This window comes from Saccopteryx leptura, chromosome 13 (genome assembly GCF_036850995.1).
Source record: "Saccopteryx leptura isolate mSacLep1 chromosome 13, mSacLep1_pri_phased_curated, whole genome shotgun sequence".
Taxonomy (NCBI): Eukaryota; Metazoa; Chordata; class Mammalia; order Chiroptera; family Emballonuridae; genus Saccopteryx; species Saccopteryx leptura.
The window spans coordinates 35422833-35449035 of record NC_089515.1 but is presented as its reverse complement, the minus strand read 5'-3'; the positions used below and the strand labels follow the sequence as shown (position 1 = coordinate 35449035).

At 41.4% G+C, this 26203-nt stretch overlaps 1 protein-coding gene across 3 annotated transcripts in view; it reads left to right on the top strand.

Moving 5' to 3' along the window:
- Positions 1–4531: 4531 nt before the first annotated feature.
- TNKS2 (tankyrase 2) overlaps positions 4532–26203 on the top strand; it is a 70568-nt gene continuing 48896 nt past the window's right edge. For all 3 annotated transcript variants that reach the window (XM_066355660.1, XM_066355661.1, XM_066355659.1), the window contains exons 1-6: positions 4532–5027; positions 17520–17744; positions 19843–19938; positions 22993–23029; positions 23191–23266; positions 23628–23722. In XM_066355660.1, coding sequence (XP_066211757.1) covers positions 4829–5027; positions 17520–17744; positions 19843–19938; positions 22993–23029; positions 23191–23266; positions 23628–23722 — 728 coding nt within the window. In that variant the 5' untranslated portion in view covers positions 4532–4828. The remainder of the gene's footprint in view (positions 5028–17519; positions 17745–19842; positions 19939–22992; positions 23030–23190; positions 23267–23627; positions 23723–26203) is intronic.

Genomic DNA, 26203 nt, shown 5'->3' with positions numbered 1-26203 from the left:
GCTTATATTCTAGTTCTTAGGTGACTTCAAGGATATTTTTATTAATACGCCACAATTTAAATTTATACTAAATATATTATGTACATGTATATTGTCATAATTTACATATTTATAAAAATGCTCCCCAAAGCGTTCATCCTCTACCTTTTATCACAGTTGAGTCAACACTTCAAACAAAAACTGAATTTCCTGAAAAACAGGTTAAGAAGGCAAAAGGGAGGAAATGCTTGTCAGCTTTGTCAAAGGTCAACACGTACCATTTCACGTAAGCAAACCTTTCTTCTAAATAGTTTCTTGAGGCCAGGGCATGGAGTAGGGATGACAATAAACATCTACTATACATCACTATCTTTTTTTTTTAATAATTTTATTTTTTTAATGGGGCGACATCAATAAATCAGGATACATATATTCAAAGATAACATGTCCAGGTTATCTTGTCGTTCAATTATGTTGCATACCCATCACCCAAAGTCAGATTGTCCTCTGTCACCTTCTATCTAGTTTTCTTTGTGCCCCTCCCCCTCCCTCTCCCTCTCCCCCCTCCCCCTGTAACCACCACACTCTTATCAATGTCTCTTAGTCTCACTTTTACGTCCCACCTACGTAAGGAATAACGCAGTTCCTAGTTTTTTCTGATTTACTTATTTCACTTGGTATAATGTTATCAAGATCCCACCATTTTGCTGTAAATGATCCGATGTACATCACTATCTTTAATGTGAAAATTTTGTGTTTTTCTTGCTTAGAAAGTAAAATAAATAAATAAAATAAAAATTGCAACTTATTGTCCCATGTGTCCATACCTCAACCAAGTCAGTATAAGGTCTACCAGAAAGTTCTGTCCGTTTTTGGAATAAAACAAAATACAAATTTTTCTTACCGTCAATAAACTATTAAATAATATAATTGCCATTATTATTAATAATTTCTTGCCAGCGTGAGGGCAATTTGAATATCCCATTTTTGAAAAATGTTTTATCTTTTGATGCAAAAAATTGCATCAAAAGAAGCACTGAACCAGTGCTTGTTTGTTATCTTCTTCATTTTTGAATTTTTTGCCCTTCAAAAAATTTTGTAAGGGCAAAAACCAGTTATAGTCGGAGGGTGCTAAGTCCACGGAATATGGTGGATGTGACAGACATGCTTCTGTAGCATTTCTTCCTTGTTGAAATTTGTAAAAATTACAGTGGCGTAAACGAACTTTATCAGTAGCCATGGGTACACTATCACTTCACACATAAGACTAACGTGAATCAACTTTGTTTTAGTTAATTTGCTACGTCAGTATGTATACATTAAGTGATAAAAATAAAGAGGCACACTGTTGGGCAGATAAAATGTATTATGCTCACTTTGTTAAAAATGATGCTGCCCACGTGAGGCCATCGCCCAGGTGATATTAATGTGTGTTGAGAATCCTTGCAGCCTGGGGCTTGGTTTTGGGATTAAGCCTTTCCCACCCTTTTTGATGTGGGGTGGTACAATCCAGTCATGCCTCAGAGAAGTGACTTTGTATTAGAGACTTCCCTATTTTGTATATTGGATTAGAGGTTGTGAAGCTACAATATAAAATGGGGACGGAGCGGGAGCTTGCTCTCTTGGTTCCTGGGATGATTGGCATGAGAGAGCAGAGGGAGCAGAGCAGAGAGCAGAAAGAGGCCATGTGGCCAGGAGAAGCAGCCAAGATGGCGGAGTGCTGAGTGAGATGCCAGTCTGTGCAGAGTTTGATGCTGGAGAAGGAAGGAGATGGGGAACTGAGGAGAATAAGGCTGGTGAGCTAGAAACCTTTGATTCTAGGAAACTCGGATAAGTCAGTGGCTTTGTGAACACTGAATGTGAGTGGGTTTTGGAGCCCAGTGTGTGTTTTTACTTGCCCGCTGGGTGCAAGCTAGAATTAAAGAAAATGGCCTATCAGTTTTTGGCTCCATTGTTTCTTTACTGACTGTCCGAATCCAATGCGAACCCGCATGGGCCAGGCTGCTGTGATAGTGACCCTGGTGGCCTTGCCTCCTGGCTGTACATTTGGCGTAGTCTGTGGCAGGATTCGATACAGATCGGCAAGGAGCCTTTGAGCAGTGGAGTAGAGGACTGGCTAGTGTTAGGGTTCCCCATGGCTGTCCTTTTGGGGATTGTAGGCTGGCTGATTTTTACAGCCATGCGTGAGGAAACTGAGAGCTCTGTAGAAGAGGCTGCCCAGGACCTGCAAACCGAGCAGTGGAAGGAGCTGGAGCAAACGCAGGAGAAACTGATGCTGACCCTGGAGCTGGAGGAAGCGCTGGAGGAGGAGGCCGACCAGGTTTACGAGATTTGCCTGGAAATGGAGCAAACGCTGGAGGAGGATTCAGAGGTTCGTGAGTTGCAGTTTGCCCTCGATGTTGCGGAGAGCCAGCAGCGGCGGGAGGCCGGGGCTGAGGCCGGAGATGAGGCTGGTGCTGTAAGGTCTGCAGAGCAGAAGGCTGCGGCAGCCCGGGGCTCGAGCCCAGCAGTGGGAGCTGATGTTTCCAGTTCCTCTTTGGAGGATGAGGAGAATCGGACTGGAGTTGTGATCCGCAGTCTCCAGAAGGTGAGAGCCCAGAAGCAAGGAGTTCTTACTATGCTCCTGGTGGGTCTGCGATTTTGGGGACATAGGATGGACGTTATCATGCTCTCCAGAGCCAAGATGGAAATGCTGACTGCCATTGCCATGTGCCCCTCTTTGGGACAGTGTAAGACCTGCGAGGATGGCAGGGATGAGGGGGTGGCTGATGCCCTATGTGTGTGGACTGATTTCCTGGACTACGACCGGAGTGGGCTTGGCTCCTTTGTTGGATGGATTTACGGATTACGGATTTTGGACAATGTGAAATACCCTGATGGGGGTGGGGGGTGGCTTTGCTGGAAGAACTCCCCTGCCCCGGGAAGCTTTTACCGTGGCTAGGAAGAAGGCCGAGGACATTTTGTGCTTTGGGCATAGTGCTCAGAGACTGGTGAAGTGTATCTTTGTAATTGTTGAAATTGTATGATTTGCCATGTTGTTGTAATTTGTGTAATGTGCCTAATTTCCTTGTACAGGGATGCCGGTGGTATAGATTGTGGGTAGTAAAGTGAGCATAGGGGTGGATTGTTGGGCAGATAAAATGTATTATGCTCACTTTGTTAAAAATGACGCTGCCCACGTGAGGCCGTCGCCCAGGTGATATTAATGTGTGTTGAGAATCCTTGTAGCCTGGGGCTTGGTTTTGGGATTAAGCCTTTCCCACCCTTTTTGATGTGGGGTGGTACATACAATCCAGTCATGCCTCAGAGAAGTGACTTTGTATTAGAGACTTCCCTATTTTGTATATTGGATTAGAGGTTGTGAAGCTACAATATAAAATGGGGACGGAGCGGGAGCTTGCTCTCTTGGTTCCTGGGATGATTAGCATGAGAGAGCAGAGGGAGCAGAGCAGAAAGCAGAAAGAGGCCATGTGGCCAGGAGAAGCAGCCAAGATGGCGGAGTGCTGAGTGAGATGCCAGTTTGTGCAGAGTTTGTATCTGGGAGAAGGAAGGAGATGGGGAACTGAGGAGAATAAGGCTGGTGAGCTAGAAACCTTTGATTCTAGGAAACTCGGATAAGTCAGTGGCTTTGTGAGCACTGAATGTGAGTGGGTTTTGGAGCCCAGTGTGTGTTTTTACTTGCGCGCCGGGTGCAAGCTAGAATTAAAGAAAATGGCCTATCAGTTTTTGGCTCCATTGTTTCTTTACCAACTGTCCGAATCCAATGCGAACCTGCATGGGCTGGGCTGCTGTGATAGTAGCCTTGGCCCTGGCCGTGGCTCCTGGCTTTACACACACACACACACACACACACACACACACACACACACGCCAAATAAACATGCTTACCTGTCGAAACTTGTGATAGAAACGGACAGAACTTTCCGGTAGACCTTATATTTATGTATGGGCCATTTAGTCCTTAGCTAATAACTATGGGAAGAGTAGTTAGCCAGAGTCCTCTCAATTATTTAGAATAAGAACAAACTTTCATTGCTTTCCTAGTTTCCTTTAAAATGATCTTGGGACAGCTTACCCCAAATTCCATCAAGTGGAAAGCAATCCCTTTATTTCTGAAAAACAGTCTACAAGAAACAACAAAATAGTACTTGTGGAGTAAGGGAAGAGACAGTCAAGAAAACAGAAAAGAAATCCCCGGATAAAGGCATTGTGGAAGCTGACAAAAAAGGAAAATTCCCACACTAAGCATGCCAAAATAATATGAAAGATCGGGGTGGGGGGTAACTTTTAATGGCTCTTTTCGGTGTAACAGCAGTAAGGAAATTAAGTTAAGGAAAGTCATGCTTTAAAAAAGAACAAAAAGAGCCGTCCGACTTCAGCAACCCCATCACAAAGATGGCGATGGGACAAAACCCCCTCTCCTCCCGCGTCCGAGGGCTCTCTCCTCACATTTCCCACAAACCCTTCCGCGCCGCCCCGCTCGCCGAAACCCGCCTGGCCGGGCTCCGACCACTGCGCACGCGCAGCACGTCGTCACGTGCGCTCCCAGGACTCCGCGGAGCTGGCAGGAGGGGTTTTCTTAGCTTCCGCCGTCGCGTCGCTTCGGGTCTCGAAAGTCGAGTTCGCGCTGCCTCCGCCGCCGAGGAGCAGTCGGGGATCGCGAGGCCCAGCGAGGGGCGCGCAGCGACGCGGCCATGGGACTGTGCCGAGCCCGGGGACAGGAGGGAGCCGAGCGGCCCGGGCCCTGAGCGCGTCTCCTCCGGGGGCCCTCGCCCTCCTGCTCGCGGGGCCGGGGCTCCTACTGCCGTTGCTGGCGCTGCTGCTGGCGGCGGCGGCGGCGGCCAGGATCATGTCGGGCCGCCGCTGCGCCGGCGGGGGCGCGGCCTGCGCGGTCGCGACCGCGGAGGCGGTGGAGCCGGCCGCCCGCGAGCTGTTCGAGGCTTGCCGCAACGGGGACGTGGAGCGAGTCAAGAGGTTGGTGACGCCCGAGAAGGTGAACAGCCGCGACACGGCGGGCAGGAAATCCACCCCGCTCCACTTCGCCGCAGGTAACACGCACAGCGCCGCCCCGACTCGCGCCAGACCCCATCCGCACAGCCGGGTTTCGCAGGCTCCAAAGCAGACCTAGTGCTCCTCTGCCCCGGCCTTTCCACCCTGTGACTCTGATCTTGGTGTTCTCATACTCGTCAAGTGGGACTTGAGATCGGGGTAGGGGGGAGCGTGCGGCACTCTGTATAATTTGGGGAGGGGGCTTTGTTTTGTATCAACAATACCTGTGTCAACTTCCGGTCTTGCTACCCTAGAAGGCCTCTCTGCACACAAGAAAGGGGAGGCAGACACTGGACCTTGTAATCTCAAAGGCCAGTTATCTCCACAATCTTTCTTTCAAAATCCACTATAGTTCCTATTAGTCCAAGGTATTAAAGGCCTTTGTAAAATGAAAAGATGTAATTTAGGACTAGCTTAATTGGGCATTGACACATTTGCAGTAATGGGTATATTTAGGTAGTCAGTCATTAGCCAGTTTCTGGAGCAACTAGAACTGGAAATTGTCAAATTCGGGCGAACTGTGGTCTAATTTACATTGAGTCTGGGAAGGTGGTCTCTGACACACACACACACACACACGTATGCGCACGCACTCAAATTGGGGTGAATAGTAGGATGAGAAGAAAGATGATGGTGTGGGTCCTTTAGCGTAGATGTAGAGTTCAAGTTAAATTGAGACTAACCTCTCCTCATTCTGAGATTTAGATCATTTTAATGACAATATTGTTTAGGTTGACTATGATATAAACATTTAATTTTATTGAAGGCCCTGGCCGGTTGGCCCAGTGGATAGAGCTTCAGCCCTGAGTATGGATGCCCCAGGGGATTCAGGGAACCCATGAGAAACTACCATCTTTTTCTCTCCCAGTCCGCTGCCTTTTCCCCTCCCGCAGCTAGTGGCTCCATTGTTTCAAGCCTAGGCCCGGGCTCTGAGGATAGCTAGGTTGAGCACGGGTCCCAGTCCCGGGTTGCCCGTGGTGGTTGCCAGGTGGATTCCAGTTGGGCTGTATGTGGGAGTCTAACTCCCCTTCTCTTATAAAAAAAATTTTTTTGATTGAAGAATTTAAAAGAACTAGAAATTAAACACAGATTTTTTAAAATGGAATTTATTGGGGTGACATTGGTGTGATAAAATTATACAGGTTTGCCCTGGCCGGTTGGCTCAGTGGTAGAGTGTCGGCCTGGCGTGCAGGAGTCCCAGGTTCGATTCCGGCCAGGGCACACAGGAGAAGCGCCCATCTGCTTCTCCACCCCTCCCCCTCTCCTTCCTCTCTGTCTCTCTCTTCCCCTCCCACAGCCAAGGCTCCATTGGAGCAAAGTTGGCCCTGCGCCCTCGCTGAGGCCTCTGCCTCAGGCGCTAGAATGGCTCTGATTGCAGCAGAGCAACGCCCCAGATGGACAGAGCATCGCCCCCTGGTGGGCATGCCGGGTGGATCCCAGTCGGGCGCTTGCGGGAGTCTGTCTGACTGCCTCCCCGTTTCCAACTTCAGAAAAATACAAAAAAAAAAAAATTATACAGGTTTCAAGTGCACATTTCTACAGCGCATCATCTATCTATTGATTGTCTTGTGTTCACTGCCCCAAATCAAGTCTCCCTCCATCACCATTCATCCCCCCATTCAGCATTTATACTTTTCACTTCGAGGAAGACCGTGATTATAACTGTCCTCATGATTGAAAGTGGGAGTAAGTTCTCATACTTCTGATGATCCTGATGTTTTATTTTGTATATTACATGATTGTTTAAAATAATTTTTTGAAAAAACAGAAGGATATGCTTTAAGTACTCTGTTCTTTGGGAGTAGGTGTGGTGAGCAGAAAAGGAACATAAGAAAGATTTCCTGTTCACAGACATTACTTTACACTTTCTACCAGCTGAGATTTACTTGCTTTAACCTGTCCGTTTTAAATTGTAAATATTATTGGGAGGTATGCTTTCTTGATCAATTATAATTTTGTTGAGTTCCTATTGGGGAGCCTTTTTAAAAAGAGAAAGTTTGAGGGACTGTTGGTGAAAGAACTAGAGACGGCCTTTGGACAGCAGAAAAGGAAGAATACTAAAGTCAAATCTCACCTGTTCAGCTGTTTTGCCTAAAATTGTGGTGTTCATTGGTGCCTTTCCTCAACCAATTTGGATTGTCCTGTTTGACCATGTAGTCAGCATTTGAACAACTGATTTGGCAAACTGTCATAACTAGCTGATATGTAATTCTCTATTCACTTGATCTGTGGGATAAAAATAACCAAGGAAGATCTTAGTTGCTGCCTTTCAAGAATTTGGTGTATTAATGAGTTCATATCTGAATATAGTAATATTTAGAGGTTTAAGACTGTGGGATTAGCTTTTTACTGAATTCGTTCCTCCCACTATCTCACCCTCAGTTCTGTCCCAGCATTTCAAAGTACTTTCTGCATAGATTTCATAGTGGTTTGTTTAGACCAAAATGGAAAACTTATTTTAGGAGTAAACCCACCCCTCACAATTTACCCATATTATTAGGTTCAGCTTATAAGATTAAGAATTTAAGGTATAAAAAGAGTATAAAGTAAAAATTGCTAATGGTCTACATTCAATCAGGGCTTTAAAACCCTACATTTAAAGCTAGGCATATAACTCCATAAATTATATAAGCATCTAATTACTGTGTTGTAAAACCTAAAACAATATAATATTGTATGTCAACTGTAATTGAAAAATAAAAATTTTTTTCAGTCATGGATGCCAAATCACAAAAAAGAAACTTATTTTCTAATTATCTTTGTAAATTCAATCTAAATTACTTGATTAATGAGAGAGAACTTTATTTTTAAATGAATGTATCCAGCTGCATTTTTCTCTTATGTATGTGGAGACTACATTTTATATCTTTGGTAAATAGTGAGATTATCAGCCATATTAATGTGCATCTAAACATGCCATTGGAAGCTCACTGTCGGTGGTGAGACTATGACCAGTTTCTTGGGTTTGTACATTATAGAGTAATCTATGGAGGAAAACTTTCTTTTAAGCTAATTAAAGTTTGTAGGTTTTACTTGGGGAGAGCATGTACCATATTTCCCCATGTATAAGACGCACCTGAGACCCTGGCCGGTTGGCTCAGTGGTAGAGCGTCGGCCTGGCATGTAGAAGTCCCGGGTTCGATTCTCCGCCAGGGCACACAGGAGAAGCACCCATCTGCTTCTCCACCCCTCCCCCTCTCCTTTCTCTCTGTCTCTCTCTTCCCCTCCCGCAGCCAAGGCTCCACTGGAGCAAAGATGGCCCGGGCGAGGGGGATGGCTCCTAGGCCTCTGCCCCAGGTGCTAGAGTGGCTCTGGTCGCAACAGAGCGTCGCCCCCTAGTGGGCGTGCCGGGTGGATCCCGGTCGGGCGCATGCGGCAGTCTGTCTGACTCTCTCTCCCCGTTTCCGGCTTCAGAAAAATACAGGAAAAAAAAAAGAGACGCACCTGAGATTTGAAAAACAACCCACCAGAATATACTGGTAAATATATACAAGTACAAAATAATGCGTGCCAAGACAACAGGCGCGAAAAAGCAGGAAATACAAGTAAAAAACAAAACAAAACTGCAGGCACTGTATAAGACCCACCCAATTTTTAGACCCCAGATTTTTTGAAAAAGAGGCGTCTTATACATGGAGAAATACGGTGTTTGATCCTGTTTTGATGTCCAAGAAACAGGAATGCTCTGTGCAGACCAAGAAAAATGGATCACAATAAAAGAAAAAATTTAAAAATGGGTTTTTTGTTTGGTTTTTGTTTTTTTTAGAGACAGGAAGGGAGAGAGATGAGAAGCATCAATTCGTACTTGTGGCACTTTAGTTGTTCACTGATTGCTTCTCATATGTGCCTTGATGGATAAGGAGGGGCTCCAGTGGAACTAGTGACCCCTTGCTCAAGTCAGTAACCTTGGGCTTCACCCCTGTGACCTTTGGCTCAAGCCAGCAACCCCAGGGTTATGAACCTGGGTACTCAGAGTCCCAGGTCAATGCTCTATACCAGGGGTCCCCAAACTTTTTACACAGGGGGCCAGTTCACTGTCCCTCAGACCATTGGAGGGCCGGACTATAAAAAAACTATGAACAGGCCTGACCTCTGGTGGTGCAGTGGATAAAGCGTCGACCTGGAAATGCTGAGGTCGCTGGTTCAAAACCCTGGGCTTGCCTGGTCAAGGCACATATGGAAGTTGATGCTTCCAGCTCCTCCCCCACTTCTCTCTCTCTGTCTCTCCTCTCTCTCTCTCTCTGTATCTCCCTCTCCACTCTAAAATGAATAAATAAAAAATAAATAAAAATTTAAAAAAAACAAAAACTATGAACAAATCTCTATGCACACTGCACATATCTTATTTTAAAGTAAAAAAAAACAAAACAGGAACAAATACAATATTTAAAATAAAGAACAAGTAAATTTAAATCAACAAACTGACCAGTATTTCAATGGGAACTATGTTCCTCTCACTGACCACCAATGAAAGAGGTGCCCTTTCCGGAAGTGCGGTAGGGGCGGATAAATGGCCTCAGGGGGCTGCAGTTTGGGGACCCCTGCTCTATCCACTGCGGTACTGCCTGGTCAGGCAAATTTGTGTCTTTTTATCTAAAATACTTAGTTAAAAAAATAATCAGTTGCCATTCCCAAAGGAGTTCTGTTAATGAGAAAAGTAATCAACATAAACTGGAACTTGTTTGGTGTTTTTATTATTGAACTAGATTACATTTCTTCTAGATAACTATGCTTTAAGAAACCATTTTTATGAGAAAAAATTGTTTCCTCTTCAATCCACCACTGACAGCTCCTTTCCCTCTACTGCCCCCCCCCACACACACACACAGAAGATATAAATGAATTTTTTGTGACATGTCACAAAACTTGTAGAGGCAAGTTGGAGTAGGGAGGCTGCAGCCTCCTACTCCATTTTTAATTTTGCTAAAAGCTAGAGCTCTGAAAATCTTGACAATGTAATCCCCTAGAAAAGAGCAGATTTCAGTAAAGGGAATTGCTTCTCTGAACTTGTTTCTGAAAAATAAAGAAGGGCAGAAACTTTCAGAGAAAGTCATCTTATTGTCAATCATAGCCAAGGAAATATTTATACATAGCAGTCTCTAGAATCTTAGAACTGGGGCAGTGTGTGTGTGTGTGGGAGGGGGTAGAATTCCATGGCTTGAGAATTTTAAATATGGGGCTGTGGAGAGAAGTAACATTTAGTAGAGAAATTTGTCAAATCATTTATCAGGTTCAAGGAATTAAAATATAGAGATGGTGGAAAGAGATTGGCAATTATGATATATATGAGAATGGCAAGTTGGAAAAGAGCTTGCATTGTAGAATTCTAGCTACACAAAGTAACACTTGTTTGTGTTTATAGGTGTGTTATGTTACTATTCTGTATTTGTAGTATGCTACTCAGCCATGTTCTTTGGACTGGTCTGACTGAACCTCAATTATTGTATTCAATTGTATGAATTGCATATGAGAAGGATTTTTTTTTATTATTCAGGAGGGAAGTAGAATGAGAGCATCTGGAATTTATTACACAAGCAACAGATGAAAACTAGAGTTACTTATTCTCGAGATGAAAGAATACTAAGGTTAGACAATGTTACTGTCTTCAGATGTGTGGCATACAGTCCAGTAGAAAAGTAAGTGGATATGATTTACACGGCTTCAGCAGTCAAAACAAGTGCCAGTAGATGGAAGGTTGCAAGGAGTCAGATTGCTGTTAACAACCTGATCAACTGTGGAATTGGCTGGAAATGCCCAAGCAGTATCTGGATCGGCATTTTTCAGAGATGTTGTAGGAAGCATTTCTGCATAGGTTGGGTATTTGGACCAACAGGGTATAAGAAAGTGGAACGATTCCCCCAGTTGAAGGGGATAAGAGCTTCTGTGCTTCCCATTTGTATGTTTTCCCAAAATGGTAATATTAAAGACATCCAGTAATATTTCCTTCTTTTGCCTGTAGGCCAACACCATAATTATGGGAGATGCACAAAGTATACCTGCCGCAAACCAGCACTACCAGTAATTCCAGGTCCTGAGGGAGAACGAGGTGGAATAAAGAAAATAAAGAGAAATAGGATGGAATCTGGAGGCCTCTGCAAGCTGATGACAAAAACAGAGCGCTCTCCACCCCCAACCCTGCTTTATTTATAGGGCAAAGTGAGGTCATTAGCAAATCAGATCATTAAAGCAAAGTCACATTTCTAAGGCAACCCAAGAATTCTCCCAAGTGCAGAAAACCCCCACCATATATAACATCTAACTTCATTAAACAAAAGATACAAGGGTAACTGCCTCCAGTCTTTCCGAGGGACATGGAGGATAGGCCGAGTACAAACAGTCCAGCACCACAGCTAACATGGAAGCGTGGAGAAAATGGTCTTCAGCAACTTCACTAAGCAAGTGAGGTGGGGGGTTTGGGCAGAATGTCAGCTTACTGCCAGTGTCCCACACCTCTGTCCCCCAAAAATCTAAACTGCAAAGACCTTGTCAGCTTGCAGTCCCCAACATGTACCCACATTCCATACCTAAGACTAGAATTAGAGATTGTTTCCAAGATTGTTTTTTGCTGTGTGCGTGTGGGGGGTGATTAAATCCCACATCAATAGAAAACCCATATAGCAAATAAACATCAGTGTATTTAAGAATTCAGAATCTTTCTTGTCTTAGCAGACCTCCCCGTATATTATTAAGACTTGAGCTTCACTTTTTTCCTTAACTCTTGCTGGACTTAGATGTAGGCAATTGACTTGATTAACAACTAGTTTGGAGTACTTGTTTCAGTACTTCCACATTTAGAGTGTCAGAATTTCATCCCCCCAGATAGATGGCACCCTTTTCCAAGTTTCTCCTGGACCAGACAGATAGTGTATCTGCCCTAAGTTGAGCTGGGCAAACCTTTTGTCTTGTACTCCTCAGTCTATATATGTGGGAAATACCTTTCTTCGGTCTTTGCTAACTAAAGTCACTAATAAGTTTAAAGTAATATCCCTCAGAAAAATCTGACAAGAATCCTGCTATATAAGTCAAAGCCTAAGATGGCTTGATTATATATCCCATCTCAGACTGCAACAGCCTTCTGTTTTCATGGCATTTATTGACATTCTGTTTCTGAATGTTTTCTTCTGACAAAGCTGCACATGACACCAACTTACCTTCAGATTGTCAAGACATCACTGTCATTTCATATTAGACCAGTTGTATTATCAATGGCCCATCCCATTTTGGAGGGAGGTGCAGCTCTTAGTAAAACTGCTCTGAGAATAAATTGGTTTCTCTATAGTGCTTTCCACTGCTTTATAGCTTTTTGAAAGCCATTCAGACAAAAGGATGGTTCTAGTATAGCAGCCAGATCTGATACTGGTAACAATAGTCATGCTTAGCAAGACAGTTCCTGGAACTGCTGAAACTGATGGCCCCTAGATAGTAATGAAACTTAACAGGAGAGAAATTAAATAGACTGCTTTTCTTAGTGGTCACAAATCATCAGCTCCATATTCTCTGTGAGGGTCATTTGCTTACTGTTTTAACAAAGTATTAGACATGCACTAAGCAAATACTTATTAAGTCCTAAGGACTTAATTAAGGACATAGATTAAGTCCTATATGCTATATCTTGGCCAGTGAACAGAAACGAACAGATCACAATATCTGCTACTAAGTGACTCAGTGCATTGATCAGCAGACTTACTTTCCAAATATACCTGCTTTTTGTTTCACCGTTAGTGCTTTATAGTAGATTCAGACTCAGTGTATGATTTCATCAGAATTTTCACACTTGGAGCAGTGTTTGAAGATGAGTGCTCTTGGCCCTGGCTGGTTGCCTCAGTGGAGAGAGTATTGGCCCGGCATCCAGACATCCCAGATTCGATTCCCAGTCAGGGCATACATGAGAAGCAACCATCTGCTTCTCTTCCCCTCTCTCTCCCCTTTCTCTGCCTCTTCCCCTCTCGTAGCCAATGATTCAGTTGGTTCGAGTATCAGCCTCAGGTGCTGAGGATAGCTCTGTTGATTAAACCATCGACCCCAGACAGGTTGCCAGATGAATCTTGGTTGGAGCTCATGTGGGAGTCTCCCCTCCTCTCACTTAAAAAAAAAAAAAAAAAGATGATGATGATGATGAGTGCTCTTCCATTATTCTAAGATAAACCACAATATATCCTGAGTAGCCATGACTACTACTTATTTAAGCTTCTGATTCCTTTGTAAAGAGATCCTTAGGATGTAGGAATTGGCACTGACTCCAAGGATATGACTATTCGTGTTCTGCCTGGCTAGTGAGAACACGATCAGAATATACCCTGCAAAGTCATTTTTCCTTCAAAAAATGAGTACTTAACAGATGCTTTGAACTATTGAGACCATAAGAATGGGGATTTCATCAGGAATTAGCCTGAGAGTTTAGGAAGCATCTTAAATCTAAAGATTTCACCAAACTCCTAGCAGTGGAAGATTTAAGTTTTAAATAGCTACTTACTGATTCTCTCTAAATAGTTTCCTAATTTTAAGCCAAGAAATGGCTTCAAACATTCAAAGTATCGGACTCTCATCAACTCCCAGGGTAGCAACATAACCTCTGCTCACATGTTATAGTCCTTATGTGCCTTTGAAAACATGCTGATCTCTGCTGTCAGTTTCCAGTAAGGTTTCAGACATCTTAGTGGCTGAGGAATTGTACTGACACAAAGTTATAGAAGTAGAAGGTATATGTGTCCTGGACTGTTGGTAACTATATAGATAAAATCACTTAACCCTTCCTACCCAGCTTAAACTTCAATTTCAGTATTTATTGAGTTTGTCTCTGGTTTTAAACAGCTCTCTTCCGAATTATATTTTGACAGAAAACTACTGCTTGACCTTTCTTCAGCTAGATTGCCAATCCTTTGGTACAGATATCTTCCTAATTGACACTACCTCTTATAACATCTAGATATTCTGCTACAACTATTTCTGTGCCCACCTCACTCTACTTTGTTTGGGAAATTAGCCTGTGAGTCACCATTTTGATTACTTTTGATGTGTTACCTCTGAAAATATAGTGGCCCTCTAAAAGTATTGAGTACATCAGGTAACTTTCCAAAGGAAGAGGTATCATATTTCCCCATGTATAAGAAACACCTTAATTTGGGGGCCCAAAATTTTGGGGAAAAAATGTATTACATAAAGTTATTATTTTTGTGTGTTTGTGACAGAGAGAGGGACAGACAGACAGGAAGAGAGAGAGATGAGAAGCATTAATTCTTTGTTGAGGCACCTTAGTTGTTCATTGACTGCTTCCTCATATGTGCCTGGACCTGGGGGCCATAGTAGACCAGTGACCCCTTTCTCCTGTGACCGGTCAAAAGTGCACCATGACTTTACGGACACACTGTATATATAGGTATTTGCTTGTCCTATAGTGACCACTGATGTGTTGTAGCAGTAGTTTCCATACTGTTCTAAGTGGTACCTTGGGAACTATAGGGATAATTTCCTTTGGGTCTTTGGGAGAAGAAGAAGGAGGATTCAAATTGAATAGTTGTATTAAGTTGAATTCAGTTAATTTACAACATTATGAGTGCCAACCATGTACCAGGCATTAGGTATTTTTGCAGTGAACATGACATATATTAAAATTTTATATATGATTTCATGAGGAAATGCTAACTAGAAGAGATAAGTGCACCCCCATGTTTATTGCACCATTATTTACAGAGCCGACATACAGGAGCAACCTAAGTGTCCACTGATAGAAGAATAGATGAAGAAAGTGTGGTATATATACACATGGAAATATTATTTAACTGTAAAAAAAAAAAAAAGTAAAATCTACCCTGACCAGGCGGTGGCACAGTGGATAGAGTGTGAGACTGGGATGCAGAGGACCCAGGTTCGATACCCCGAGGTCACCGGCTTGAGCACAGGCTCATCCAGCTTGAGCGTGGGCTCACCAGCTTGAGTGTAAGGTTGCTGGCTTGAGCCTAAAGGTCACTGGCTTGAGCAAGGGGTTGCGCGCTCTGCTGTAGTGCTGCCGCTGCCCCCCCCCCCCCATGGTCAAGGCACATGTGGGAATGCAATCAGTGAACAACTAAGGAGCTGTAATGAAGAATTGATGCTTCTCATCTCTCTCCCTTCCTGTCCGTCTGTCCCTATCTGTCCCTTTCTCTGTCTCTGTCTTTGTAAAAAAAATAGTAAAACCATGCCATTTACAACAACACGGATGGACCTTGAGGACATTTTAAGTGAAACAAAGACAAGTACTTACCATCTCGCTTGTATGTGGAATCTAAAAAAAATAAACAGAAAAAACGAACTCATAGATACAGAGAATATCTGGCATCTGCCTTTTTGAGCATTCTGTGTCCTGGCTCTCGTCAATGATTTGCTTTCATGCTTCCATGCCCGTGTACATTTTGTTTCAGTTCAGATATCAGTGCTGGAATATCCTCTGGGGCAGTCCTTTCTGTTCTCTTTCTATTATTTAGGTATTCCCTTCTTTGAGCTCCAGTAGCACTTTATATATACAGTGGGACCTTGACAAACGAGTTTATTTCATTTTATGGCAGAACTCGTAACTCAATTTGCTCATATGTCAAATCTAATTTCCCCATTTAAATTAACGGGAATGCAATTAATCTGTTCTGGTTCCCAGAAACCACACAAATTTTTTGTTTTGTATGCTTTTAAATAAGAAAATATACTTTATAAATAACAAATAAATATATATAAAATAAGAAAATGTAAAGAAATAAACTGGTTTATGAAGTGTATTTACCCTCAAGGTAGAGTGAAGATGCTGGTGGGTGGGAGGGGGTCATTAGCATAACACTGGCCCTTCCCTAGCAGGAGAGTAATTAGCAATTTCACAGACAGCTGCCCAGTGCCATTTTTGACAGAGAAGATGAGCAAACTCAGAAAATACAAATTTTACAAACTCATTTGCCCAACTATCATTTTCTTCACTGACTTTTGGCTTTTTTGCCACACTTTCCTCTCTTTCACTTAGATGCCATTTCACAAAAACCTTTCCATGGAAGTTTGTTTCTTCCTCCCTTTCAGAAAGTTCAGCAGTCTATCTAGTGGAGGGTGGTGGAAGCTCGTGATTCAAATATCTGCTCGTGATTTAAAGTGCTCATGTAAGGTACCACTGTACCTCTATTAATGGCAGTTATATTGTGTTGAAATTGTTATTTCTTAGAGTTTCTTCCCATTTTAAATTGAGAGCTATTTGAGAATAGGGAGAAACAAAGATACTATGCCTTTGTGACAGAAACTAGCAGTATTAAATCCAGTTACTCTCTTCAACCATCAAACTCCTTCATAAGCTGCAACCAACCAGACCTAGAACCAGACATACACCTAGAGACATACACTTGGAATGATCGTGCCATTCTTTCTCATTATCACTCTGGTCTTTTGGGAAGGACTACTTTCATGCTTGGTAGTTTTAAGAATATTCTGGTAAAATTGCAGATGCATGAGAAAGTCCTTTCTTTCCCCAAACACATATACCTCCTCATCTGCTTTAACATATGCCTGATTTTTTTATTTCACAATTAGCTTTAAAAAAATGTTAAGTCCTGTTATGTGGGAATATTAAGAGATTGAAACTCATCGGTATTAAATCTGTAAACCAGTACAAATGAGTTGTCAGGCTTCTTTGTTAGGTATGTGGGTGATTGCAGCAGAACTGTGGGACCTGGGTTTCTAAAGGAGGTCTCCTACCTAGAAAGAAGTTGTTTGTGTTGTGCAAACAGCAAAGTGGGTTCTCCTTTAACCCTTTGAGCACTACGAACGTTCATCTACGTCCTCATGCCTCCTGACCATCGAGTACGATCATACAAAAATTTTTATTTTTAAAATGTGTAAAACAACATATTCTTGTTCTTGTTCCCATAAATTGGTTATCAAACAAACATGATTTTAAGTTAATAAAACTGTAACTGGTACTGATTTTATCTTTTTTTAAAAAAACTCAATACTCAAAGGGTTATAATACCTGATTCATACTTTTGCCTAGGATCACCTCTTTCAGTCTGGATGACATAGACATAGACAAAGATAAACTGTGAACAGATTCTTCTCTCCTGCTATCTCCCTAGTCCCCCAGTTTAGTAGAAACTTCTTATGAGGTAGATGTGGAAAGAAATTCTAGCAAGAGTTATGTGCTTTGAGCATCTGAAAATGTATTCACACTGAATGTGCAAATTCTGTTTGCAGTTTGAAATCCTGTTATAGGTGGAGTGGGAAACGTTTGAACCTTAGGCTTCAGTCACTTATTTCATAACCTTTTTCTGAAGTTAGTAGTACTACCCGAGGCATTGGAGAAACGCTTTCGCTTTCTCATTAAGTTAGTGATACAGTTCAGACCACCTTTTCATCAATGAATTCTTGAATTGTTGAATCTCTCTCTTATTTCCCATCCAGAAACATTTTTGCATGGCTTCTACTTGTTAATTCTAATTTGATGTATTTTCTTTGGAGGAATTAAATATGAGTAATTTGTTTTCTTTTAGGTTTTGGGCGGAAAGATGTAGTTGAATATCTGCTTCAGAATGGTGCAAATGTCCAAGCACGTGATGATGGGGGCCTTATTCCTCTTCATAATGCATGCTCTTTTGGTCATGCTGAAGTAGTCAATCTCCTTTTGCGACATGGTGCAGACCCAAATGCTCGTGATAATTGGAATTACACTCCTCTCCACGAAGCTGCAATTAAAGGAAAGATTGATGTTTGCATCGGTAAGACTATTCACTTTCCAGAATTTTTCTGAAATAGTTTGTAACTATTTTGAATCTGAATTGACTTTGTTAATAAGATCAAACTGTCCAGGCTGAATTTAAATAAGAACACTTTAAGAATCTTTTTGTGTATGGTACTGGGCTTAAATTCTTTAGAGAATAAAGACAAGATTCCTGTTTTCTAGAAATTTGGATCATCTTGGGAGCTAGCACACACAAAGAACCAGATAAAGTCATGGCAGAAGTGAACAGAAGTGTTAGAGGGTAATGAGTGCAGTGAGTTGGCTGGTGTCCAGTCACTCCTTCCCGAGTCTTTATAAAGAACTGTGAATACCAGGTTAAGGAGCTTGATACTGTTAGTAGATTGTGTAGAGTCATAGAAGACTTTTAAGGAGGGGAACAGCAGTGCTATATGGGAGTAGTAGTATATTTTAGAAAAAATGATCAACTAGGGGCTGGATAGAATGGATGGCATCAGGGAGATTAGCTAGGAAACTGTAAAATAATCCAAATGAGAAATGATAAGGGTTTGTAGGGTTATTATAGGAAAATAGAAATGGCAGGATAAGTAAAGAAGTATTTGAAGGAAAAATCATCAGTCGTTTGGAATACCTGAGCAAACGAGATAGGATTGGCTCAACAGATTGATGATTAACAGAAAATTTTATGTAAGAAGGCTGGTTCTTTGAGAGTTTTTATTAACCTGGTATTGACTTTTCTGAGCCTGACATAATCAGGGATTTTAGACTCTGCTACTTTAGTTCTATTTCCTAATGCAAAACAGGGACAGATGAAATCCTTGAGGCAGCTAGAAAGCCAGTTCTGTGTACTAGGAAAAGTCTGGGGCTCTATACTGGACTTTATTTGTTCTCCCCTGCCCTCCAAACCCCAAACCACTATTTATACCAAAGTCACCGCTTAGTTTAAATTAGGTAATTTATAAAGATACAGAATAGATTTAGTAACCTCTGCACAATGCTCCTTTCCTGTGTGTTATCTTCTATTGCTACTGCCTTCTGCTTATAATTCTTTCCTAGTTCCTGAGTCTCAGACATGTAAATAATTAGTTTTAGTGATGTAAGGTTTTCCAAATATAGATATCAGTCTGCAGTATCCAGTATTGGGTAGCTGAGGTATACAATATGGCTAGTCAAAATTGAGGTAGCCCTGACTGGTTGGCTCAGTGGTAGAGCGTCAGCCTGGTGTGCAGGAGCCCCGGGTTTGATTCCCGGCCAGGGCACACAGGAGAAGCGCCCATCTGCTTCTCCACCCCTCCCCCTCTCCTGCCTCTCTGTGTCTCTCTTCTCCTCCCGCAGCCAAGGCTCCATTGGAGCAAGGATGGCCCGGGCACTGAGGATGGCTCTTTGGCCTCTGCCTCAGGCACTAGAATGGCTCTGGTTGCGACAGAGCAATGCCCCAGATGGGCAGAGCATCGCCCCCTGGTGGGCATGCCGGGTGGATCCCGGTGGGGCGCATGCGGGAGTCTGTCTGACTGCCTCCCCGTTTCCAACTTCAGAAAAATAAAAAAATAAAAAAAATTGAGGTAGACTTAATCTCAAAAAAGGAATGCACAATATCTCAATTTTATATTGCTTGCAATATAAATAAATACGTATTAAAATGACAATATTTTGGATATTTTGGGTTAAATGTGTTAATATAATCCTTTTTTTAAATGTGGCTCCTAGAAAATTACTTATGTGGGGTCAAATTTTACTTCTGTTTTATAGTACTGTTACGCATAGGAATAGGAATTTCTGTTATGACAGGAACAGTCTTTCTAATATTGGTAGTAGTCATTTGGAATGAGAAAACAAACTTTCAGTTAGACTTGCCTTTTATTTCTTTATACATTCTTAATCTGTCCTTAGTCACTTGTCTAGCAAAGGAAAATCTGACTTTAAGTTTAGGGAACACTAATTTAATGTAAATAATACTTTAAATAATAAAGATATATTTTTATCTTTAAAGTATAGCATTTATACTGTTGTGATAGATTTTTAAATAACCTTGAGACCTTGACCAGAATTTTTGAGAAAACAATTTACTAAAATTGTCATGATTACCATCTTGAAAAAGTAGTCTTGCTATTCTGCAGTGCTTTTACAGCATGGAGCTGAACCAACCATCCGGAATACAGATGGAAGAACAGCATTGGATTTAGCAGACCCGTCTGCCAAAGCAGTGTTGACTGGTAAGTCTGTGTAGTCTCTTTGGGTATTCCAGGAAAAGTAAGAAGTATGAGTTTGCCCCTGGCACATAGCTTGGTTGGTTAGACTGTCGTTCCAATAGGCAAAGGTTGCGTGTTTGATCCTTGGTCAGAGCACATACAGTAACAGATTGATGTTTTCTCTCTCTCTTAAATCAATCAATAAATTTTTTAAAGGTTTTATTTATATAGTAGGGGTCGGGAACCTTTTTGGCTGAGAGAGCCACAGATTTTAAAATGTAATTCCGTGAGAGCTATATAAGGACCTGTGTACATTACACATTATCCATTAAAAATTTGGTGTTGTCCCAGAGGACAGCTGTGATTGGCTCCAGCCACCCGCACCCATGAACATGAGCGGTAGGAAATGAATGGATTGTAATACATGAGAATGTTTTATATTTTTAACATTTTTTTATTAAAGATTTGTCTGCAAGCCAGATGCAGCCATCAAAAGAGCCACATCTGGCTTGCGAGCCATGAGTTCCCGACCCCTGTTATATAGCCTGATCAGATGGTGGCTCAGTGGATAGAACTTCGACCTGGGATGCTAAGGACCCAGGTTCAAAACCCCAAGGTTGCCGGCTTAAGCGCTGGCTCACCAGCTTGAACTCAAAGGTCGCTGGCTTGAAGCCCAAGGTCGCTGATTTGAGCAAAGGGTCACTGGCATGGCGGGAGCCCTCTCATCCCCCCTCAAGACACACATGAGAAAACAACCAATCAACAGCTGAAGTGCTGCAACTACGAGTTGATGCTTCTCGTCTCTCTTTCTTCCTGTCTGCCTCTGTCTTTGTCTCTGTCTCTCTCACTTTAAAAAAAAATAGCCTGATGAGGTGGTGGCGCAGTGAATAGAGCATCAGACTGGGATGCGGAGGGCCCAGGTTCGAAACCCCGAGGTCGCCGGCTTGATCATGGGCTCATCTGGTTTTTGCAAGACTCACCAGCTTGAGCCCAAGGTCACTGGCTTGAGCAAGGGGTCACTTGGTCTGCTGTAGCACACACCCCCACCTCCCGTCAAGGCACATATGAGAAAGCAATCAATCCTGGATTATTAGTGAATAACTAAGGTGCTGCAACAAAGAATTGATGCTTCTCAACTCTGTTTCTATCTGTCTGTCCCTATCTGTCCCTCTCTCTGTCTCTGTAACAAACAAATAAATAAATAATAAAATTATTTGATTTTACAAAGAGAGGTGGGGAGGAGTGAGAAGTATTAACTCATAGTTGCTTCCCTTTAGTTGTTCATTGATTGCTCCTTGTTATGTGCCTTGACTGGACAAGCCCAGAGTTTCAAACCAGCAACCTCAGCATTCCATGATGGCACTTTATCAATTGTGTTACTGCAGGCCAGGCTCAATAAATAATTTTTTCTTTTAATGAGCTTACTAGGTAGACAGCTTCCTACATTTAATCACCTCAACTATATTTTTAAAATATTATCAGTCAGTTATTTTTCTTATGGACAGTTGGAATTTGATTCTTGTCTAAGAACAGTACAGCTTCTTTTCTTTTCAAAAATGGTGTTCCTTCTTCACTGTTTCATGCTATTCCCTCCTTTAATCTTTTAAAAGAATTCTGGGGGCTCAAATGAAGCCTTGCACTATTAACCAGTATGCAATTCATACTGTGGGCAACAGTTTGGATTTTGTTTCTGCAAATCAGTAAGCCCTGTCTGTTTTGTTAAATTATGTTTTATTTAAAAAGTATTAATTTTAAAGGCTTTATATTCATTATAAATATAAAAGCTGTAGGCATAAAACGTTTATATTTAATCGGGTTTTTTTAATCCTATTTTTATTGTATATACAGATATTCCTTGGTGTTCACGGGGGATTGGTTCCAGGATCTTCCCTACTCCCCCCACAGATACAAAAGTCTAGATGCTCAAGTTCTTTTAAGGTGGCGTAGTGCATGTAGTCAGCTCTCTGAATTCATAGATTTCCACCGTGCATTGAAAACACTGTTTTTAGTCTGAGGTTGGTTGAATTCATACCTGCAGATATGGAAGTCTGACTATTTAAAATAACATTATAAAAACAATTTAGTGTTTAACAATCTTTTAGATTCACAAGAATGTTAAGATGATGTCAATTGGTGATGCCATAGATTACCTCTTATTTCTAAATGTTGGTATATTGGATTGGTTTTGTTTGTTTTGTTTGTCTTTTTTTCTTTTCTTTTTTTTTCTTTTTTTTGTATTTTTCTGAAGCTGGAAACTGGGAGAGACAGACAGACTCCCGCATGCGCCCGACCGGGATCCACCCGGCACGCCCACCAGGGGCGTTGCTCTGCCCCGACCAGAGCCACTCTAGCGCCTGGGGCAGAGGCCAAGGAGCCATCCCCAGCACCCGGGCCATCTTTGCTCCAATGGAGCCTTGGCTGCGGGAGGGGAAGAGAGAGACAGAGAGGAAGGAGGGGGGGGTGGAGAAGCAGATGGGTGCTTCTCCTATGTGCCCTGGCCGGGAATCGAACCCGGGTCCCCCGCACGCCAGGCCGATGCTCTACCGCTGACCCAACCGGCCAGGGCCTTGTTTGTCTTTTGAATGAAGTTGTGGATGCATTTTGTGTGTTAAGCAAATAGTATATTGGTTTTAGAATAATTTAAGGAGTAAGAACTGGCAACCTCAGCATTCCATGTCTACACTTAATCCACTGTACCACCACAGCTCAGGCTAAGGAGTAAAAAGAAAGGGAAAGGTTCACCTGTAACCTTAAACTATGAAAAACTTTGTTAAAATTTTGGTTTATTTCCTTCCTGGCTTTCCTTTTTCTGTGCATGTTGTTTTTATATAATTGCAGTTACACTTCATTATGTAGCATTAAATCTTTTTTCCCCTTTTATAACAGGTATTCCATGTTCTTCATATAAATATTTTAAACTGTAGAATATTCTGTCGATTAACCATTTCCATTTATTGGAAATTTACTTCCAGATTTAAATGTTTTAAATATAATCCAATGAGCATTTTTATGCATAAAACTGTCGTTAGTTTTGTAGTTGAATTTTTTTTAATTTCCATGTTTTTTCCTAATTCACAGGTGAATATAAGAAAGATGAACTCTTGGAAAGTGCCAGGTGTGTAATAAATGTATATCATGAAGCCTTCACCATTTAAATATTTTTTGCAATAAGCAAAATATAAAAGAATGAATTTTTTAAATGTTCACATAAATTGTTTTCGAAGGATCTGATAAAGAATAGAATTGCTAATGAATTTTTGTGTGTGTGTGTATTAGGAGTGGCAATGAGGAAAAAATGATGGCTCTACTTACACCCTTAAATGTCAACTGCCATGCAAGTGATGGTAGAAAGGTACTTCCTTTTATAATGACGTTTGTGTTCTCTCCTGGTAATGTGAAAATGCATTTCTCTTTTATAAATTAAAACATTTGATGCAAATACTGGTAGATTCTTTTTAGCAGTAATTTGGATTAATTCTTGAACTTAGTAAAACAGTATTGATAATAAACATTTAACTGTTTGCTTCCTATTTGCAATAATGAACTTATAAACTTTTACACAATACTTTTAAGTCTGTGTTGGGTTTTTTCAGACCAAATTGATGACTACTTAAACAATAAAGTTTTGAAGCTTTTGGGAGGATTTCTGGTTTTGTATTTGGATTCTTAGCTTTTTATACAATTTTGTTAATTTTTCTGATTTAACATTTCAGTCAACTCCATTGCATTTGGCAGCAGGATATAATAGAGTAAAGATCGTACAGCTGTTATTGCAACATGGAGCTGATGTCCATGCTAAAGATAAAGGGTAAGAACTTGAACAAAAATTAGGGTTAAAAAAGTTTTGTTGAATTTATTGAGGTAACATTGGTTAATAAAATTATACCGATTTCAGGTGTGCAATTCTGTAATACAGCATCTATATATTGTATTGTGTGTTCACAACCCCAGCAAAAATGAGGATTTCTTAAATGTTACTATCCTTATAATAATTTCTATAACTTTATAAAAATCTTTTTTTTTTTTTACCCAACAGCATTAACATTCAGTGAGTTTTTATAATATGCATACTGTTCTGAGGATATAGGGAATTATCAAACGTTAGGGTAACTACTCTTAAGGCTTATGCTACACTTTACGGGAGCACGAGAAGATACCTACCAATACAAGTTCTCCTAAGTGTGAGGTGATAGGGAGGGACATTGCTGTAGATGTGCCCAGAAGGGAACTCTCAGTGATAGCCATAGTGGTTGGGAAGTCCTTCAGGACTGGATGGTACTCGACCTGTACTCAGTTCAAGAAAGCAGAGAGTTTAGGAACCAGCACTCTGCAAGAGAACTGGTGTGAGAAGAGGTGCTAAAGCAGGTATTATAGCATATTTGGGAAACAGTGACTAGACCACCTTGGCTAGGGTTGAAGAAATAGGTAAGAATCAGGATTTATATTACTTGGCATTTTAGCCTAAGAAATTCAGACTTCATTCTATGAGTCTCATTAGCAATTGAAAGATCTTAAGCAAAGGGGAATGATTATTCTAAGAGGAGTTTTAAAGAGGTGCATTCTGGCAGCAATGTATACAAGTAGATTAGAGAGGGAGACAAGAAGTGAAAGGAGCAATTAGAGAATTTCAGGGATTCGGCATAATGAAGATCTATAGTAGTGGTGGCAGAAGAAATGGAAATGAAAAGAAGACACAACGCAAAAGATATTACAGTGTAGACCTGGCCTGTGGTGGCACAGTGGATAAAGCGTCGACCTGGAATGCTGAGGTTGCCGGTTCAAATCCCTAGGCTTACCTGGTCAAGGCATATATGGGAGTTGATGCTTCCTGCTCCTCCCCCTTTCTCTCTGTCTGTCTCTCTCTCTCTCTCTCTCTCTCTCTCTCTCTCTCTCTCTCTGTCTCTCTTCTCTAAAATGAATAAATAAATTTAAAAAATATTTTTAAAAAAAAGAAAGAAAAAAAAAAGATATTACAGTGTAAAAATGGACAAGATCCCTTGACTGTCTGGAAGTGATGAGAAAGAAAGGAATAAAAAGATAACTACATATCACAGTTTGAAGCTGAATGAGTGAGACCCAATGATGTACATACTAAAATCCAGGATGGAAAATTATTTTAGGGGAAAACATTGAGTTCACTTTTAGAACTCTTGGTTTTATGAAACTCAAGTGGAGGTAGCTAGTAGATAGTTGGAAATGAAATTATTGCTCAGGTAAGTAAGAAATTATAAAAATTGCTAAGGAAAGTCGTGAGCCTTTAAAGAGAAGACAGATAGAAATAAAGCCTAAGGCATCACTCAGCACAGGATATTTCAAGAGTTTTGAAAGACAATGAAGGTGTCCGTGGTAATTAATTGTGAGTAATCCCCGTGGAGAAGCAGCTTAAAGGTAGGTTAAGATTTTAAGGTTTCACTGTACCTTCTTATATAAAAAGTTTTTCTTCCATTGCCATAATGAAGGCATTGGGTCTTAGTTTTATTAAGAAATATAGCAATTTACCCTATAGTATCTCAAAAAAAAATGTTTCAAAGAACAGTCAGTGTTTGAGCTGTCTGAGATGGAAAAAGATGTATAGAAGTAAGCAGGAGGGAGGGAACTCTATGCTACACCCAGGGAATAGTTCCGCAGAGAGGCATGAAGTGAACCTCAAGTGGTTTGGTATACTGTTATTGACAGGTAAGACTAGATAGGGTCATTTCATTGTATGACAGGCTAAGCAGTCGGACCCATCATTTGAAAGCAAGGAAAAACCAGTGAAAGATGTTAAAACAAGGAGTAACCACATCTGATAATTTTTTTTAAAAAGTCTCGCTATAGCTTGAAGGACAAATTGAAATGAGGGTTATTTCAGTAATACAGGGAGAACTAGTCAAGGCCCAAACCAAGAAAGTGGCAGTGCAGTGGTGGGAAAAAGATGGATTTGAGAGAAACTTGGAACTAAAGTTGTTAGGACTTAGGAGGTTAGGATACACAGGAGAAGCGATCAATGAGTACACAACTAAATGGAACAAGTAACTGGAACAGTGAATTGATGCTTCTTTCTCCCTCCCCCTCCTCTTCCCTCTCTCCATCTCTCCCTTTTGCTCTCCCTCTCTCCCCCTCCATTCCCCTCTCCCCCTTCCATCTCTTCCTCCTCCATTCCCTCTCCCTCTCCCATCCCCCTCCATTTTTCCCCCTCTTCCCCCCTCCTCCTCTTTCCCTATCTCCTCTCAAGCCAAGGGGAAAGTTGTTTTGTTTTAGACTTTATTTATTCATTTTAGAGAGAAAAGAGGGTGAGTATAAGAGAGAA